General features: G+C 37.6%; 1 protein-coding gene across 3 annotated transcripts in view; it reads left to right on the top strand.

Moving 5' to 3' along the window:
• LOC145982006 (U2 snRNP-associated SURP motif-containing protein) overlaps positions 1–18,265 on the top strand; it is an 89,613-nt gene that overhangs the window by 17,790 nt on the left and 53,558 nt on the right. For all 3 annotated transcript variants that reach the window (XM_083115545.1, XM_083115544.1, XM_083115546.1), the window contains 4 exons: positions 3,465–3,580; positions 7,362–7,473; positions 11,701–11,863; positions 13,125–13,204. In XM_083115545.1, coding sequence (XP_082971671.1) covers positions 3,465–3,580; positions 7,362–7,473; positions 11,701–11,863; positions 13,125–13,204 — 471 coding nt within the window. The remainder of the gene's footprint in view (positions 1–3,464; positions 3,581–7,361; positions 7,474–11,700; positions 11,864–13,124; positions 13,205–18,265) is intronic.

Raw genomic sequence — 18,265 nt, 5'->3', positions numbered from 1 at the left:
AGACAAAGTAACATTTGGAGCAAGATAGTGACCCGATCAGGAAAGAAGACAGTGTCATGCATGTGATGTTTTAGTCAAAATATATGCTGGGAAGGTTTGCAAGTGAGTTTTTGCAGAAACATATGGTGGGGTAGACCAAGAACCGAAGTGGGCTCAATTAGACCAGGAGATTTGTTTGAACTCATGACTTATGTAGTCTTATTCTCAGTGGAAAGGGACAACAGATAGTAATTACTGGGTGCAAGGAGTGACCTTCTAGTAAGATATCCAAAAGTCAACCTCACTTCCACTCAGTACACCCCAGTAACTGCTTCTTGCAGGCCAACGAGGCTCTGACACCTGACCCACAACCAGAATAACCCTTTGTGGGGTGATGGTGTTCTCAGTGCCACTTACAGCCTCAGCTTTTAATCTAGGTAAAGAGATTTTACACCTCGGAGACAGTATAGATTTAGTTCTTGCGAAGTAAGGTTTTATAAATTGAGTAAGACGTTTTCAAGAAAGAGGTTTTATTTTAGTTAAGGGTTTTTTCGACGTATTGCATGACCTGCAAAAAAATAGTCTTTGCTGATGTGCCTATCCTATAAAAATCAATCAGGACAGTAAATACGTACTAGGGAGCGGAAGTTGATGACATCTCGGACACAATGCCCATTAAATATACATAATATTACACTTTGTCTAGAACCCAAAAAAGGTAATTTTAAAGTGCTTTTTTTTTGCATTTTTTACGAATTTTCAGGTTTTAGGTCATTTTCCCCAATTTTCAGCATTTTTCGCAATATTTGGTGTATTGTTTCGTCATATTTTGTTGCTTTTTTTCATTTTGGTAATATTCTTGAGTCCATTCACCAAGGTGAAGCACATAAGCACATTACGAGCAAAAGAAATGCTGAACTGGTGACAGTCTTTGTTGTGTCGGGGGAAACCACCGGGTGTGCATCTGGGGCAAACTCAAATTTAAGATCAGATAAGGAGATTGCATTTTGTTTAATTACCTTTTCATTTAAATTTTTAACCCGAAACTAACAAATTTAAAGGTCATTTTTTACGTCATTTTCCCCATTTTTTTTAGGACATTCCATAGGTCATATACCTATATTTTTTACGTCAACTTCCGCTCCCTAGTAATTACTGATGGAAGCAGTTTTACAGAGAAGTTTTAAAGCTATTGCATCCAGTAAAATATAGGTGGGGGAACTTGTGGTTATTCATCCAGAGTCTGTCAACAAAGACAAGCGTGTATGTGAGGATTGAAGTGTTGTAAACTTTTTGGTGTGGAAATAAAGTTACGCGTATTGAAAGTTTGGGGATGGGGTTATTACAAGATAACAGTGGGGAATGGGTAAATGTTATATGGAGTGTCTGATTTTGGGTGAGGTTACGTGCTAGGTTTGTTCATTGAGATGTAGGAGCTGTCTGAAGATTTGTTTTCTTTGGCATAGATATAGAGTTACCAGTAGCAGCATGTATCTATATAGGTTTGAATGTTTGTGAGGCAGTTCGACAGGATCGCTGTCGTAAACAAGTAATTTGAATGTATGTAGGCTTATTTATTTTATTTCAAATGTTACAAGCTTTTACAATTGTCACAGAAATTCAAGGAAATAGACTGCCAGAAACAATTGAAACATGTTAGCTAAAAGTAAAAACATGTCAATATTTTTATGTAGATATTTAAGCAATAAATGTAGGACTGGGATGCAATTATTTGACATACCATGCAATTGCTGTACTAACTAAGCATCTGAGCCAGTCTTGATTTAGTCTGATTTGTTGCTGCTTGAAATGTGTCTTGTCAGTGTACCCTAATTAGATTTGTCGTCTTTGAGACATTATTAGTACTATTATAATAATAATAATAATATGAGTATTATTGTAGTGTACAATCATGATGAAAGGCCCTTGATTAACTACATCGAAAACATTTGATGCACTTTTGGATTTCAAGTGCTAAGTCCTGGAGGTGTGCATTTACGAAACATGTTAGAATGTGGTCTGCTCTAAACAAAAGATTACGAACCACTACCATGCTATTGCATCACAAATGCTAGTATACTGCGCCACAATGTTACCGTCACAAGAACACCAGCACACTCCTCTGTACACAAGTGGTTTACATTCCATAGCAATAAGGGAGGAAGGCGCTTCCCATGAAGCAATAGTGCAAGGAGTTTAGTCTTTTAACCATCAGACCACACAAACCGAGTAACAGCAGTTTCTCCCCTCCTCCCCATGTCCACTTTTCCTCCGTTGTTGGCTGTTTGCAGAGCTGAGAACATAACTACAAAATTCAACTTCTTCAGAGAATGTGGAAGAAGGAACAAAATCCACTTGAAGAAATGAACTGAATTTATACCGTGAGAAAGTGAAAATATGTTGACTATCACTGAAAAATAATTAAAATATGCAAATCACTCAGAAATTACCAAATATGAACACACATGTTTGTTTCTCACGACATGGATTTCTGCATATTTCAGGAACGTATCACTCTTTCCAAAAATACAGATAAATGCACAAAGTAATGATCCTCCTAAGTAGAAGTAAAGTTCCCATACAAACAAAATTGTATCACCTACAGTTTTGCATCTGTTTTTGTAGTTGGTTTAATTTTAATATGTAGAGAGAGAAAAAATAATCAGGTTGTCTACCAGTCTGGAAATACTGGAAAAGTCAGTACTTTCTTCTGGAAAGATCAGGGAAATTTACTGTGGTTCTAGAAAAATCAATGTTTTTGTAGTAGTGCATTAAAAGTATGTTTTTGAACAAAGGACAAGTAAGGAATTTTAAATTTGTTGTAAACAAACTTTACTTCAGTTTGGTATATTGAGTATTACCAGTAGTTACAGTAGAAATTGTATACATGTATTAAACGCTTAAGAAAACATCGATGTTTTGAACTATTTTCAAGTAGAAATCTACTACAGTAAGTAGCTGTTAACATTTATGGCTTTCTCGTTGCAATTTTTGGGTTGGTTTGGTCAATATTGCGTTTAATACATACATTACTAAATTTTACTCTAATTATGTATTATTTATACTATAATTATTATAATATTTTATGTAAAATACCTTCTTTGTCACTAGTACATGGTAAGTAATACATGGAAGGTGATGCCCCTTGCCAACAGTTAATTTCTGTTCAGTTTTGTGTCTTATTGATTGATTATTTTAACATTTTTGGGTGCATCATTACATTTATACAAATATTTAAGTACGTTAATTGCCCTAATGACTTGGTGTGAAAAGTGTGGGGAAGTCGGGGAATTTTGTTTTTAAAAAATTGTAGACATCCTGACAATGTGTGTGCAAAGCCAATGACACAGAAGAGAGAATGACAAAATTATTATGTCCAAATATTGATGAAACTATACAAAAGCAAACTCATTCCAAAGCATATACTGGAATTATATTTGTAGTTTATCTTGATGAGTTTTGAGCTATCCATTTCTGGGTTTCAGGTTTCTGTTTGAGAACATGGGTCCAGCACATGTGTATTATCGATGGAAGTTGTTTTCCATCCTCCAAGGTGACTTGCAAAACCGCTGGAGAACAGAAGAATTCCGAATGTTCAAAGGTATTTATCTTTTTTCTTTTTTAATGCCATGTTAATACTTAAGAATAGCATCTGTGGTCTGTCCCAGGAGTCTGGAGCAAGCAAATAATGACTAGAAGGCTTGACCAATGAACGCTTGAGAGGGGAAGGGATTGCGTGGAGGGGCTAACATGACTGCAGCTGCAGTGGTGCACTTCTTTGCTCCACCCACTCGCTTTCTCCCCTTCTCTACCATTATGCACAGCATTGCTCCACAGACCCCTGTAACAGACTATAGTGCATACTGAAACAGTGTTAAAGGTAAGTGTGTGGGGGGGGTTGCCAAGGCCTATTATTATTTATTTGCTTTTTGTGCTTTTCGCTGATTTGCGAAGATGGGGATGATTGATGATATAATGAAATTGACAAATGAACACTTACAAACATCCATGTTCAGGCTGGGACCCCTGGCATCATAGCGCGATGTGCTAACCACTCCACCATGGGGGCCGGCAAGGCTTACCAGGTGTGTCGGTTAATAATTCTTCATTGATCTGAAAGAAAACAAGTGTATCTGGGGAGAAAGGTAACATGCTTTATTCAAAGTATGCGCCATCGCTAGCTATACATTGTGCCCATCTGTCCGTCAAATTGTGGATGCCCTTCCAGAAAAATTGTTCACACTGGTGTGTCCGATGCCTTTCGCTGTGTGTGATGAGGCGTTGTCGTGCTGCAAAATCACTTTTCCGTGTCTTGTCGCCCAATCTGGGCATTTTTCGATCAATGCATGGTTCAAATTGAGTTGTTAACGGTAGCGAACGGCATTCCCTGTTTCACCTGGTTTCAGAAGCTCATGGTACACACACACCCTTCTGATCCCACCAAATGCACAGCATTGTCTTCATTCCAAAGTGATTCGGTTTTGCGGTCGATGTTGAAGGTTGTCCTGTGACTGCCTGTGACTTTTTGCATTTTGGGTTCTCGAAGTAGATCCATTTTTCGTTCCCAGTCACTATCCGATGCAAGAAGGACTTTCTTTCATGCCGAGAAAGCAACACTTCACACACAGTTTTTTGCTTTTCCATTTGTCTGTCGTTCAGATGTGGGATTCATTTTCCTGCCTTTTGGATCTTTCCCATGGCATGAAGACGATCAGATATGGTTTGGCGACCAACATTTAACTTCTCTGCCAGTTGTTGTGTTTGCGTATCATCTTAGTCCAACAGTGCTTGCAATTCGGCATCTTGGAATTTTTTCTGCTGGCCCGGGCGATCTTTGTCTTTCAAGTCATAATCACCACTTTTGAATCATCGAAACCAATGCACACACGAGTCTTGCGTTAGGACATTGTAACCATACGTTTCCATAAGGATACGATGGCTTTCACTCACGTTTTTCTTTTGATTGAACAAGAAAAGCAGGACATGCCGCACATGGTATTTGGTTTGAAGGTCAACATGTTTTCCCCAGAAACCCAATATCACGATCACTCGCACTCGGTTGCACATCCACGGCATTTTGACAGGTACTGTCCTGGCAACACACTGAGATAACAGTTGAGACTGTGCACCAACCCTTGCTTCTAGCGACGAAATTAGGAATTATTAACCGGCCCACCTGGTATAACTAGACTAATATTCCACTGCACCTTCTAATTCCTTAATTAATGTATTTAACCAGGTGGCTGCAGTGGGTGTTTTTCTTTGAAACAAATAAAATGCATATTTACTAGAAATGTCCAAATCTGGATATTTGGTAATTTTCCATCTGGATTTCAAATATCAGATATTCTGATACAGATTATCTAGATATCTAAATTGGATATTTGGATTATCTCGATATCCCACATTCGGATTATCCAAAATGTCCAGATATCCGATGTGTGCATTATCCAGACAGTTTTATCATTTGTCCGTGTTACAAGGTATCCACATATTCTTTTACTTGTCATGTTCACATTTCTCTGTATGGATTTTCTACAAACCCTTCATCAAATCTGCACTATGTCCAAATTATCTGTTGGTGGATATAGGATAATTTGCAATCCAAATTTTATGGCCATTCCTAATATTTACATAGTTGAGAGTTCTCTAGAAACAAATTTTTGATGTACTTGGGTCAGAACTAGTCAGTTAGGTTCACTATACCTGAATGCTCACTACATTCAGAGTTGACTGTAATAGTAAACAGTAAAACACTTAACTACAGTTTCAATGAAATGGTAAACAGTCATTATTAGAGGTGCATATTTTTGGTAAATAAAAAAAGCAACATTTCAGTACAAAAACCAAGTCAATTTCGGGTTCAAAAGCGGTAAATAAAATAAAATTTTGCTTATATAGCGGTGAAAAAGCGTTCCATAAAATTACATTTTGGTTTTAAAAATGTGATATAATCTTAAATTTGATTTAAAAACTGCACTTACTACTCAAGATAAACATATCCCTTCTAATAGCACATTTATGTTGTTATCAGAATATTAAGTTTATTCCTGTGTAAAGGGGTCCATTTTTGCTTCTCAAATATTTAGAGCAGAATTAATCAATTCTCCCGTGAATTGCATAACACTCAGGATAATTCTGACCTTCAGAGAGTGTCATGTCGGTAAATAAACTCTAAATTTCGTTTTTAAGAGTTTATTTTGCATTTTGCTGTTCATTTCGCATTATTTTGTGACAAAAAAAGGGTGGGAAAATGTACCTCTCACCTTTCAGAAGTGTGAAAAATTAACATTACAATGTGTTATTTCTAGAGGCATGCAAATTTTGTTTTTGACGAAAATACAAAATATGAAATAACATGCTGTGAGGTGCATTTTTCTACCCTGTTTTGTCATGAAATAATGCAAAATTAACTGCAATATGTGAAATATACTCTTAAACATGAAATTTACCGTTTATATACCGACGCGACACTTTCTGAAGTCTGAAGTATCCTGTGAGTTATGCAATTCACGGAAAATTGATTAATTCTGCTGTAAATATTTGAGAAGCAAAAATTGACTCCTTTACACAGGAATAGACTTAATACTCTGCTAACTTCATAAATGTGCTATTAGAAGGGATAAGTTTATTTTGTGTAATAAGTGGTTTTAAATCAAATTTAGGATTATATTCACAATTTTAAAACCAAAATGTCATTTTATATAGCACTTTTGATGTGATTATTCATTGCTATAACACCAAAATTTTATTTTATTTACCGCTTTTGAACCCGAAATTTTGCTTTTTTATTTACCAAAAATATGTGCCTCTAGTTATTTCACATCTCATGTTTTTGTCAAAAAGTAAATATGCATGCGTGTAGTCATTATCAACTGTAGTGACACTTAACACTAAAAAACATATATATTTAAGTATGAGATAATCAGTGTTCTGATCAGTAGCTGCCAATTGGCAAAATATATGTGCATTGCACCATGTCATCGCTGGTATATAGGTAGAGGTGAACTCCACAGATTCTCAACCTTGTCCATAGTGGAGGTGATGTGATCAGCACCTCACTCGTGCTTTACCTCCAGGCTTGATTAAAGTATGGGTGAACCCCAGAGCTGGAGGTAATTATTTGAGTGTTTGTTTAATCTGTTGTTTGAAATCATCGTAATCAGTGCGGTGATTAAAGTGTGGATAATAACCTAATAATCCACTTTTTTTCTGTCACAGACACTTCTGGGTGCAATGACCTCATTTATTTTCAATGGACTTGCAACAACCCAACAGTGTCGGTGACTGTACCATTTGAACAAATGCTTCTGACTCATTCTGCTGTTACGGAATTCTAGTGTTGTTTTACATCTCAGGTTACAAAATATTTATTTTTTTAGAAGGGTCAATATGGAAACCACCACCCATGAATCCGTACACACAAGGTATGCCTGAGGAGTTGGTTAAGGAAGTCGAGGAGAAGGAGCCTAGGAAAGGGAGCTTATCAAACACGTAAGTGCATTGGTTGGGACATTTATATAATTAAACCCATCATCTGAATCTAAAATACTTACCATCTATGTAAGCAAGTGATCAGATATATGGGTTTGTGAAGGGAAACGTCGAAACAAGATGGGAAGCTGAAAAACAAACACGAAGAAATAAATTTATATATGAGGAAATATAGTTGGATGATCGATTTTTGAAAAAGCTCATAATTATGGAGCGCATGTATTGTTTCCACAGGAAGGGACACACAGTTAGTGTCAATTTTCTCTTTTTTCCCAGTTTTGTCTGCAAATAGAAGAAGGCAGCTTCTGTTTTACAAAATATTTTGTGTCATATTTTCAGACCAGGACTGGGATACATATTGCTAATTTTTGTATTCGTCATCGAAGGGGACTGCTCTATAAGGGAGGCCCTTCTCATTTTTCAGTTTTGTAACCAAGGGTACCTGGGGGCAACCTTCTTTCCACTTCCACATGGAATTTCAGTGTTGATGATGAACATGGATCTATTACACTGTTCTGCACAATTATATCAAGATATACACTCACTGACACACACACACACACACACACACACACACACACACACACACACACTCTCTCTCTCTCTCTCTCTCTCTCTCTCTCTCTCTCTCTCTCTCTCTCTCTCTCTCTCTCTCTCTCTCTCTCTCTCTCTCTCTCTCTCTCTCTCTCTCTCTCTCTCTCTCTCTCTCTCTCTCCCCCCCCCCTCCCTCCCCCCTTTTTTTCCAGCCTGGGAACTTTACAACATCTCCATTAGTGCCCCAACCTCTTCAATGCAGAGAGGCAAATTTCGAAATGGATAGCTTCCGTTAAAGAATTCTTCAATATGAAATGATATGTACAGAAAAGGGTTTACTCTTAAACAATAGACTGTTTCTGAGGTATTATCCTTACCACTAGAGGTGTTATCAGAACATGAAGTACCACTCTTAGGAAGCTATGAGACCGAAGTGACAAGTGGGTTTCACACCACAGTTGCAAGCAACACAGACACCTTTGCTCTATAAGCAAGCATTCACCAAACATGCACGAACAACAGACTGAGGCAACATGATGCACACCATTGAGAAAACTGCCCAATTCGAGCAACAAGCAATACAGGGTAAGTCAAAATGATGGACCCAATTACAGAAATTTATTCTGTGAAATCTAATAAACATATGTTATTGTGAGACATGCACTTCGAAAGGTTAACTTTCAAAGTTTAGTTTTCACGCACTTTCTACCGCTAGGAGTCAGTAGCGAGCAGCGAGTAGGAAAATGGCGTTGACTGGAGAACTGAGATCTTTCTGTGTGCTTGATTATTATGTGAACAAGTCTGTGATTATTGTGCAACGGCATTTCCGTACCAAATATCAGTGGTATAAACATTTCAGAGATCCGGGCTGCATCTGTAAACGAAAATCAACTGGCCGTCCGTCGACTGGGTAAGAGACAGTGGAACAAGTGCGCACATGTTTCGTGTGGAATCCACAGAAGTCCACCTACCGGGCAGCGAAAGAACTTCAACTTCCACAGAAAACTGTGTTGCGGGTTCTGCGGAAACGTTTACAAATGAAACCCTACCGCTTGCAACTAGTTCAAGCCTTAAAAGACACTGATTATGCCTTGGGTGCATCCTTCTGTGCTGATTTCCTCGCATTAATGGAAACGGATCAGTTCTCTGAGAGGTTAATTTACAGTGATGAAGCAACTTTTCACCTTTCAGGAAAAGTGAATAGACACAACGTAAGGATTTGGGGAACTGCCAACCCCCATGAATTTGTGGAACATGAACGTTCAGCATTCGGGACCATCTCAATGGGACATTGGAACAACGTTGGATAGGCCGTGCATCTCCGGAGGATCGACCTCTCCTTCATTGGCCACCTCGTTCCCCCGACTTGTCCCATGTGTTTTCTTCATGTGGCGTTTTGTCAAGGATCATGTTTACGTACCACCACTTCCAACAACATTGGATGACCTGCGTGCCCGCATCACAGCAGCCATTGCTGATATTGACCGCAACATGCTACACAAGGTTTGGCAGGAGATATACTATCGGCTTGATGTGTGCCGTGTTACGCGAGTTGCTCACATAGAACACTTGTGATTTGTTTGAAAAAAACTTTGACAGTTTACCTTTCTTAGCACATGTCTCACAATAACATTTATTTATTATATTTCACAGAATAAATGTCTGAAATCGGGTCCATCATTTTGACTTACCCTGTACATGCAACTTGTTGTGTTCTTTCATTTCAGAAGTTTCCATTAATTACTGAGGGTTCATTTCTAAGCAATAAGTGTCGCTTGTCATTTCTGTCTGAAAGATACCTTAACTACGAAAGTTAATGTCTCAAAGAATTAATGACAGTTACGGATTATACCTTCTTTGTTCTGGATAGATCAAGCTGTAATATTATGTTCCCAGAGTGTTAGTAATTAATAGAAGAATTAGAATGTATGTGTGCATTGATTGCATTGTAGAATTATTTCTCTTTTAGTCTACAGTTATTAACTCTTAACAGTTTGGACATTATAAATCTAAACCCAAGAACAGGTTTGTCAGCTCACATCATCGAAGACAAGCATTTGATTAAAAAGAGAAGGGTTATAAAAAGAGTGACGGGAAACATAGATTTGAGTGTCTGGGAAGCTTCGTTCATTGCAGAAGAACACTGGAATAAATTAAATAATGAAAATGGTAACATAGACCCACTATGGGGTTTTCTTTTTCACAAGTGGAGTAAGCCACCATCTTTAAAATTTAATGTAACAGAAAACATCAAGATGCTTTCTGAAAGCAATGATGGTTTTGAATTGCCTGATGAAATTTGGGATTCATCATTTTTAAATAGAAAATAATGTGATCAAAATTTTTTATTTGAAATAAAAATAAAACAGACTGCTTGTTTTTCACAGTTCAGTTGCTATATTACAATGTAACATTGACAACATCCATTGCATAACGGATTCTCTTTTTTATTTAAAAAAAAGTGTTAGCCATTGTTCTGTCAAATTTTTTAATTTTTTAGTCAAACTAAAAATAAATGTATGATGAAGGGAGCGTCTGTTCTCTGAAACGTCACAACGAAAAACTGTGTTTTTATGCTGGTAATAACCATAGACTACAAGAAAAATAATTCTAGAAAAAAATTTGTGTACAGAATACAGTATATCCCAGCTTGGCTTTTAATGTGTGTAGAATAGAATAACATTTTGGACAGTTAAATTGGAGCCCCACCATATTTCTTTTTTGTCTAATTGTGGCGAAGGAGCACATGTAAAAGCAAGAGATAAAGTTTATTTTAAGTCCATATTATACTCTTAACTCAGAAGCCCTTGATTACAAGGTGAGGTGTCAACTTAATTGTAACGATATGCTTGTCACAATAGTCAATCAAGTTAAGTGTTCAGCTTACTATCTCATTAACATGGACATGAGTGTTCTTTCTTCTTTATCATATCAACACTCATCCTGATCATCATGGTTAACCAAAAATGGTAGAAAAGCCACACTATATAACAAAAATAGAAAATCAAGGGTGTGAGATAGAAAAATGACACAAACAAAAGGGAACGGTGTCTCAGAAATATTTTCGATTTTAAAACTATTAAAATAAATACTTAAATTTTTTGTATAAAGATAAATTTATTACCAAAAGAAAGCTTAAACATTAAATTTTTATTTGTGGAAAAGAGTATTGGACAAATGGTGACCATTCATGTTTTCACATTCAATTATTTTTGAACTATAGTTTTCGATCACTCCGCGAAGCATTGCACGAAGAATAGCATTGATTTCATCTGTAAATCTTTGCTTCAATTGGACATTCCGGCGGTTTACTCGTCATAGTGCTTCCATTGTTTTCAAACTTTCTCGCCCAATATTTAATTAAATTTGCGCTTGGGACATCTCTCATTCCTGCCAGGTTATAATGATGCTAGTACAAACGACTCACAACAATATAACAATCATTATTTTTTATAAAATGCATGAACACAAAAAGTACGTTGCTGCCCCTTAAAGTGCCCCATGGCAACTAAAATTAACAATGTTGCCAAGCATTTGCAATCTATCTCATTTCTCCGTAATGTGCGAATTGCCGCAGAGGGCAGATTCAAAAACGACAATATTTCTGAGACACCCCCTTACAACTCTTGGCCATCAGATGAAAGATATTTTCAATATTTCTGAAACACTTGTTTTGTATTTTATCTCCAACAGGCAGAGGGACAGGCTAGAGGATATTTTGCGGAACATGCTGCCAGAAAGGTTGAAAATCGCAGAAGCTATGGTCTTTTGCATCGAGCACAGTGAAGCTGCAGAAGAGGTTTGCGAGTGCATAGCAGAGTCATTGTCCATCCTTCAAACGCCCACCCCTAAGAAGGTAATTGTTCATGAAGTTATAAATTTGATATTCACACAGTTACACCTTAATGGTAGACAGACTTGCATGATATTTTACAGCTTTTAATTTTACTGTTGGGTTGCTTAAGTTGCAAACTAAACTATCATAAACATAGTGCTATAGCTCATTTTATTTATGGATTAAAAAACTTCTTACATAACGATCAAGTAGCATCATCAGAATCTCGACCGTGTCTTTGCTGTCTCTGTCTCTCAACCAGCCCTTATGATGACTCGGAGTTGAAAGCTTGCAAAAACTAGTGTTTTTTTTTTTCTGATGCTGGTTATTTGTATTGTTTGGTTTTTAACCAGGATTATTTATCGAATTGAGACATTAAAATGATGCTTATTACTGCTATTTAATATACCTTGGGAAATGTATGATAATATGAAAATTATATGTAAAAATAACTAAAGTATGCCCTAAAAGCTAATATATCATATATCTCTGAATGCAAGACAACTCCAAATCCAAGATGCCCCCCATTTTTCAACAAGGGATTACAGAAAAACTATTTTCAAAACTTACAATTGGTTACCTTATTACAAGTAACTGAATGAGACAATAAAAGTACCGGTACACAAAAAATAAAGTCAAGAAGCTAGCGTATAGTATGGTATACCACACTTTACTACGAAGTTTAAAAGCGGAGTCTACAACGTCTCTCAACAATTGATAAAAAAAATGTTCACAACACTCACTACCTGCTATTGCACAACAATGCTCAAAACAAATGTGAATGTTCAAGCATTCACATGCTTGAACATTGGTAGGTGTGGCAGAGGGTAGAGTTAGAGCTTAATGGAAGCTCGTGGTTCTGTTCACTATAGAAAAGAAAAACTCCACATCATATGCCGTTAAAGCAAGACGACCCCATACTTCTGGGTACGAAATTGCAGCAAAGAATCTAGTCTTGGATTCAGAAATATACGGTATTTGTGCTTGCATACCACAATTTGCAAAGATAATACAAAATAATATTGATTTTAGCATCACGTGTATTTACATATAGATCTCCTTCCTGTTGATGACATACAGTCTAGCTAGATAGATGAATCTTATTATCTAGACTGTATGTCAATAAAGCATTCCTCAGTTTAACTAGTTTTGCAGTGAATCATGCTATTCAGTCGCAACATATACAATGTGTGTAATCCATACTTTGTAGTAAGCCATCATTGTATATTCTTCTCTGTATGTGGCTGCACTTGAGTGACGACATTAACCTTTATACTTTCAGATTGCAAGAATGTACCTGATATCAGATATCCTCCATAATTGCGGTGTGAAAGTAACTAATGCATCGTATTACAGGAGAGGGTAAGTTATCAATAGAATTATTGCATGTTTTGTAGTGAGAACTGTTTTATGTTACCCATTATATGATTCTTGAAATATATCTTGATTCTTCACGGGCCTTGGTACTATAAATAAGACTTTTATTTTAATACAAGCAAAACATGCAATCTGCCTACAGAAGCTTTCAGACCAAGGTGTCAAGTGACATGAAACATAGGAATTCTGCACCAAAGAGAGAAGCAATGTGGGCCCAGGGGTCCCAGATTTGGATTCGACTTTAAACTGTAGGTTCAGTTCCAATTAGTCTATCTGAGCATAAAGTTGGACTACACTTTCCAGATGAATCATTGTGTGATTTCTGCAAAATCTTAAAACTTGTTATATTTGTAGCAAAATGTGGGATTGAAAAATAGACTTATTTATACACAAATAAATTTAATAAAAATCCAATAACTACATGGAGCTAGAGCTACCCCCAGCATGTCTGAACATGCATTAAGACATATTGGGGATGTAGAGGTAGGTCCCCACATATTCACGATCTCAGTCATTTGTGAAGGTCATGTGATCAGCACCATGGTCTCACTTTTACTCCCAAGGGTTGTCCCCAGGTACCTAGTTATCAGAGACTGAAACCCCCAGAGCCATTCCATGAAGGAATATCTGCAATCTCCACCAAGAGACACACCCGTATGGCAGTACGACACCCTACCGACTCGGCCGCCATAGCTTAATTAGAATTAGAAATTCTTTATTCATGGGCGAAGTTCAGCCTGTGTCTGCTTTACCACTTAACCCGCAAAATCTAGTACAATAAAACAAACAAAATACAATTACTACTATAACATAAGAATTCCATTACATTTTCACTTCTAAATATTTCAGTAATTAACACTCTAAAAAGATAAAAACAATTTTACTCATTCACACACATCAAAATGTTCATCTTGGGTTCAAATCTGCTCATTTTTTGTTTTGATTTCAACGTAAGCATGCTGAATCTAGTCATGTGTACTGAGGCTCTGTCCTTGCTCATGTAGAAGTACTTTTGTTACTGCCCTTTAAAAGCTGTTGTAATAACTACGTACGAGGGATAATCATGATGCCTGTGTCATAGAACTCGGGGTCCTACTGTCGGAGCCCAACGCTTACTTCATGTTACATCATCTGAATGAAACTGACATCCTGAGATGCTTCTTCAAAGGAGCAGAGAGATGTGTGTAGGCACAGCAATTACGCCAGTTTCACTCGGATGTTGTTAAGAACAAAGTAAGAGTTGGCTCCGACAACACAGGGTGGCGACAGACCTGGAAAACCTGGAAAACCGGGAAATGTCAGGGAATTTGAGGTGTCAAAAAAAGTCAGGGAAATGTCAGGGAATTTCGTCTTCATTGTCTTTTTTAATTTTTTTTTATTTAAAGATATCGTTATGGAACTCTGCACGGGAACAGAAAATCTCGTTCGTAAGTTTCGACCTCAACTTTTAGGCCCCTGTTATGCGCAACACAAAAACGTCGCCAGAAACCAGTGATGACAGGAGGAGAGAGAAATTTCTCTCGCCCGGGTTTTTCGGCGGGAATTTTAAATTCGAACACTCTTTGGAGGAAAATTGTTATAACTCGGGCACTATGGGAGAAATCTACTTCGGATAACTTTTGTTTTGCAGCTAAAACATCAGTGCAAGCAACCGTGTACAATTCAGAACGACAAACCGAGGAAGGGGGCTGGGGGGGCACGACCCCCGAATTTCAATGGAAAGGAAATAAAAATCTGGAGTTTGCCCCCTCTTCTCCTGCTATTTTGGGGAGAATGCGCGAACTTTAGTATTATTTTCAAAGAATGGACATTTCTAAAGAGAATGAAACATGTTTTATGTTCTTGGGTGCCATACAAGTTGAATAATAAGCCAAAATGTGATTTATTTATTTTTTTTTACGAAAAATAGCTAATTTGCATTTTTGGAGGAAAATTGTTATAACTCTGGCACTATGGGAGCAATCTACTTCGGATAACTTTTGTTTTGCAGCTAAAACATCAGCGCTAGCAACCGTGTACAATTCAGAACGCCGAACTGAGGGAGGGGGGTTTGGGGGGCGCGACCCACGAATTTCAATGAAAAAACCATAAAAATCTGTAGTTTGCTCCCTCTTCTCCCGTTATGTTGGGGATAAGGCGCAAGCCTTAGTATTCTCTTCAAAGAATGGACGTTTCCAAAGAGATTGACATATGTTTCATGTTCCTGGGTGCCATACAAGTTGAATAATGAGCCAAAATGTGAAAAACTGTTCGGAAATGTGGCATGGATATGTTGCGGAGAGGAGGGAGGTTGGTCATCAATATGAGTTTGCCCCTCCCATTTGAGAAGAAGGCGCGAACTTTAGTATTCTTTTCAAAGAATGGACATTTCTCAAGAGAATGAAACTTGTTTCATGTTCTTGGGTGCCATACAAGTTGAATAATAAGCCAAAATGTGATTTTTTTTATGAAAAATATGTAATTTGCATTTTTGGAGGAAAATTGTTATAACTCTGGCACTATGGGAGCAATCTACTTCGGATAAGTTTTGTTTTTCAGCTAAACCATCAGAGCATGCAACCGTGTACAACTCAGAACACCGAACCGAGGAAAAGGGGGGGGGGGGGGGGTTTGGGGGCGCGACCACCAAATTTCAATGAAAAAAAACAAAAATCTGTAGTTTGCTCCCTCTTCTCCCGTTATGTTGGGGATAAGGCGCAAGCCTTAGTATTCTCTTCAAAGAATGGACGATTCCAAAGAGATTGACATATGTTTCATGTTCCTGGGTGCCATACAAGTTGAATAATGAGCCAAAATGTGAAACTCTGTTCGGAAATGTGGCATGGATATGTTGCGGAGAGGAGGGAGGTTGGTCATCAATATGAATTTTCCAGGCTTGCTCCAGACCTGTGTCAGAGTTTCCATCCAAACATAAGCGTATGAAGGTCCAAAAAGCACATTCATTTCGTAATCAGCACCATGATTCCATATGGTATCATCGGGCCAGTACGATCTTACTCTGATTATACCATATGGTATCATCGGGGGAGTAAAGGTTAAGCCTTTAAATATTACGTGGAAAATGCATTGAATTATAATTTTTCCTTGTCCGTATGGGAGTAGTAAGGGACTTGTCAACAGATGGAGGGGATAAGAGCGGGTGGCGCCGTCCGATAGTTGTCGGACGTCGTAGTAAGGCATTTTGTTGGTCAAAATGAAGGAACATGGAAACAAATAGGTTCCATTGATACATACGATTTTTGTCGAATATCGCCACCCGACAAAGTATCTCAATACAACGTGCGACAGAAATTGCATTGACTGCAACATCCAACAAAAATCGCATGCATAAACAAGAAGAGCTTTAGACTGCGAATATGCTGCTGGAATTTTATTACTCTTCTGGCTCACTTCACCTTATTTAATGTAGCAGTGCCTTTCATCATCCTGACGTATTACTGGTTTCGCACAGGTTAAGATACGTTTACAATGGCATTGCACTATTCTTAGATATCACGAAGAATCCAACCAAACGGGATATATATTGAATAATATCATGAAAAAGTGAAACATAAAACTGCATTGGTGAACGTTATAAAAATTGGCAAGTCCATGCTCCCAACCTCAAATTTACTGCAACACTAGTATTGCAATGAAATTAACGCCACTCTCTATCCTGTCTGTTTAAACTCGTGAGAGATGGTCATTAATCTCTCGCTGAGTAAGGTTAATGCCCAATATTATGAAATAAAATACTAATAATAAATACGTAAATATTTTAATATCATATTTACTCGAATCATTCAATCATAAAAGCAAATCACTTTCTTCAAGAATTGACTTTTCCCTGCCAGCCCTGCTAAATTTTCACTTTCCATCTACTGATTTATACGAGGGGTGGCCAGAAAGTAATTTCCGATTAGTAGGACATTGATTTTTCGCAAACGTCAAAACCGTGAAAAATGGTAATTTCTGCAAAGTTATGTTTAGGAATGTGCAGTGATGTCTGGACACATTTTTGGCCGTTCAAAATATCGAAATAATGCGAATTGTTGGCGTTTTTAGCGAATTTTTTTAAAGAAATGTCCTAAAACAACGAAAACTTCCATGAAATCCAACGTTCTTGTCTATTCTAGGCCATGTTTGTGTACATAGAACATGCAAGTTTTCCAACATTTTACTCAAGAGTAAACTATAGAGTTATACGTACATGGAATAATTTCGACAGCCACATGTATTTCCCACGATTTTTTCAACTTCTATCAAAACCATTTGCTTCACAGAGCAAAATGGCAGGGTTCTAACAGAAGATTGAGTGCGTATCTACCGTCACACGGGAGCCACATCTTCGTATTTGTCGCACGAGATATGTTTCGAACTACCAAGCTAAGTGCGCACCATCGGCATTTGTCGAGCGAGTAATAATGGGGCTCAGTCGTTAGGGCGTCTGACTACTATGCAAGAGACCCGGGGTCGATTCCCTGGGGGAGAACCCGGATGTTTTCCACCTATTCAAACTGCTCCGGCACCTACCCAGCATCAATATGAAGCTGGTACCTTGAGGAAACTTTGAGGGATAAAGGTAGCTAGGAGCGTGGTGCTGATCACATCACCCCCACCTTCAGCCGTGATCAAGAAAGTGTGGGGCCCTAACTCCACACCCGTATACACCTTCATGGAAAAGTGCAGGGGAGCACTTTACTTTTTCTTCCTCAAAAATCTGTTCCAACATATCAAACTGTCACGAAAATTCGTAGACCATGTGACCTACAATTTAAAATAATAGTTTAAAAGTGCAATGAAGTATTAAGTTTCGGTATATTTGGCATATAAATGTTCTAAAACAAAAACGCGAATTTTGGGAAACGTATCACTAAGAAGTCAAAAAAAGATAATGCCAATTTTTGGTGCCATAATATATCGGTATCTGTCACGTTTGCTAATAAAAGCAATCCAAAGTTGGTACAAAGGATGCAGATGCTACGTGAGGACGAGAAACCACCAGTCAGAGGAATTTGAAATAACAACAGGAGTTAAACAGGGAGATATACTATCACCATATCTATT

Source organism: Lepisma saccharinum, chromosome 30 (genome assembly GCF_977018435.1).
Source record: "Lepisma saccharinum chromosome 30, izLepSacc3.1, whole genome shotgun sequence".
NCBI lineage: Eukaryota > Metazoa > Arthropoda > Insecta > Zygentoma > Lepismatidae > Lepisma > Lepisma saccharinum.
This window is presented reverse-complemented; position numbering and strand designations above follow the sequence as displayed.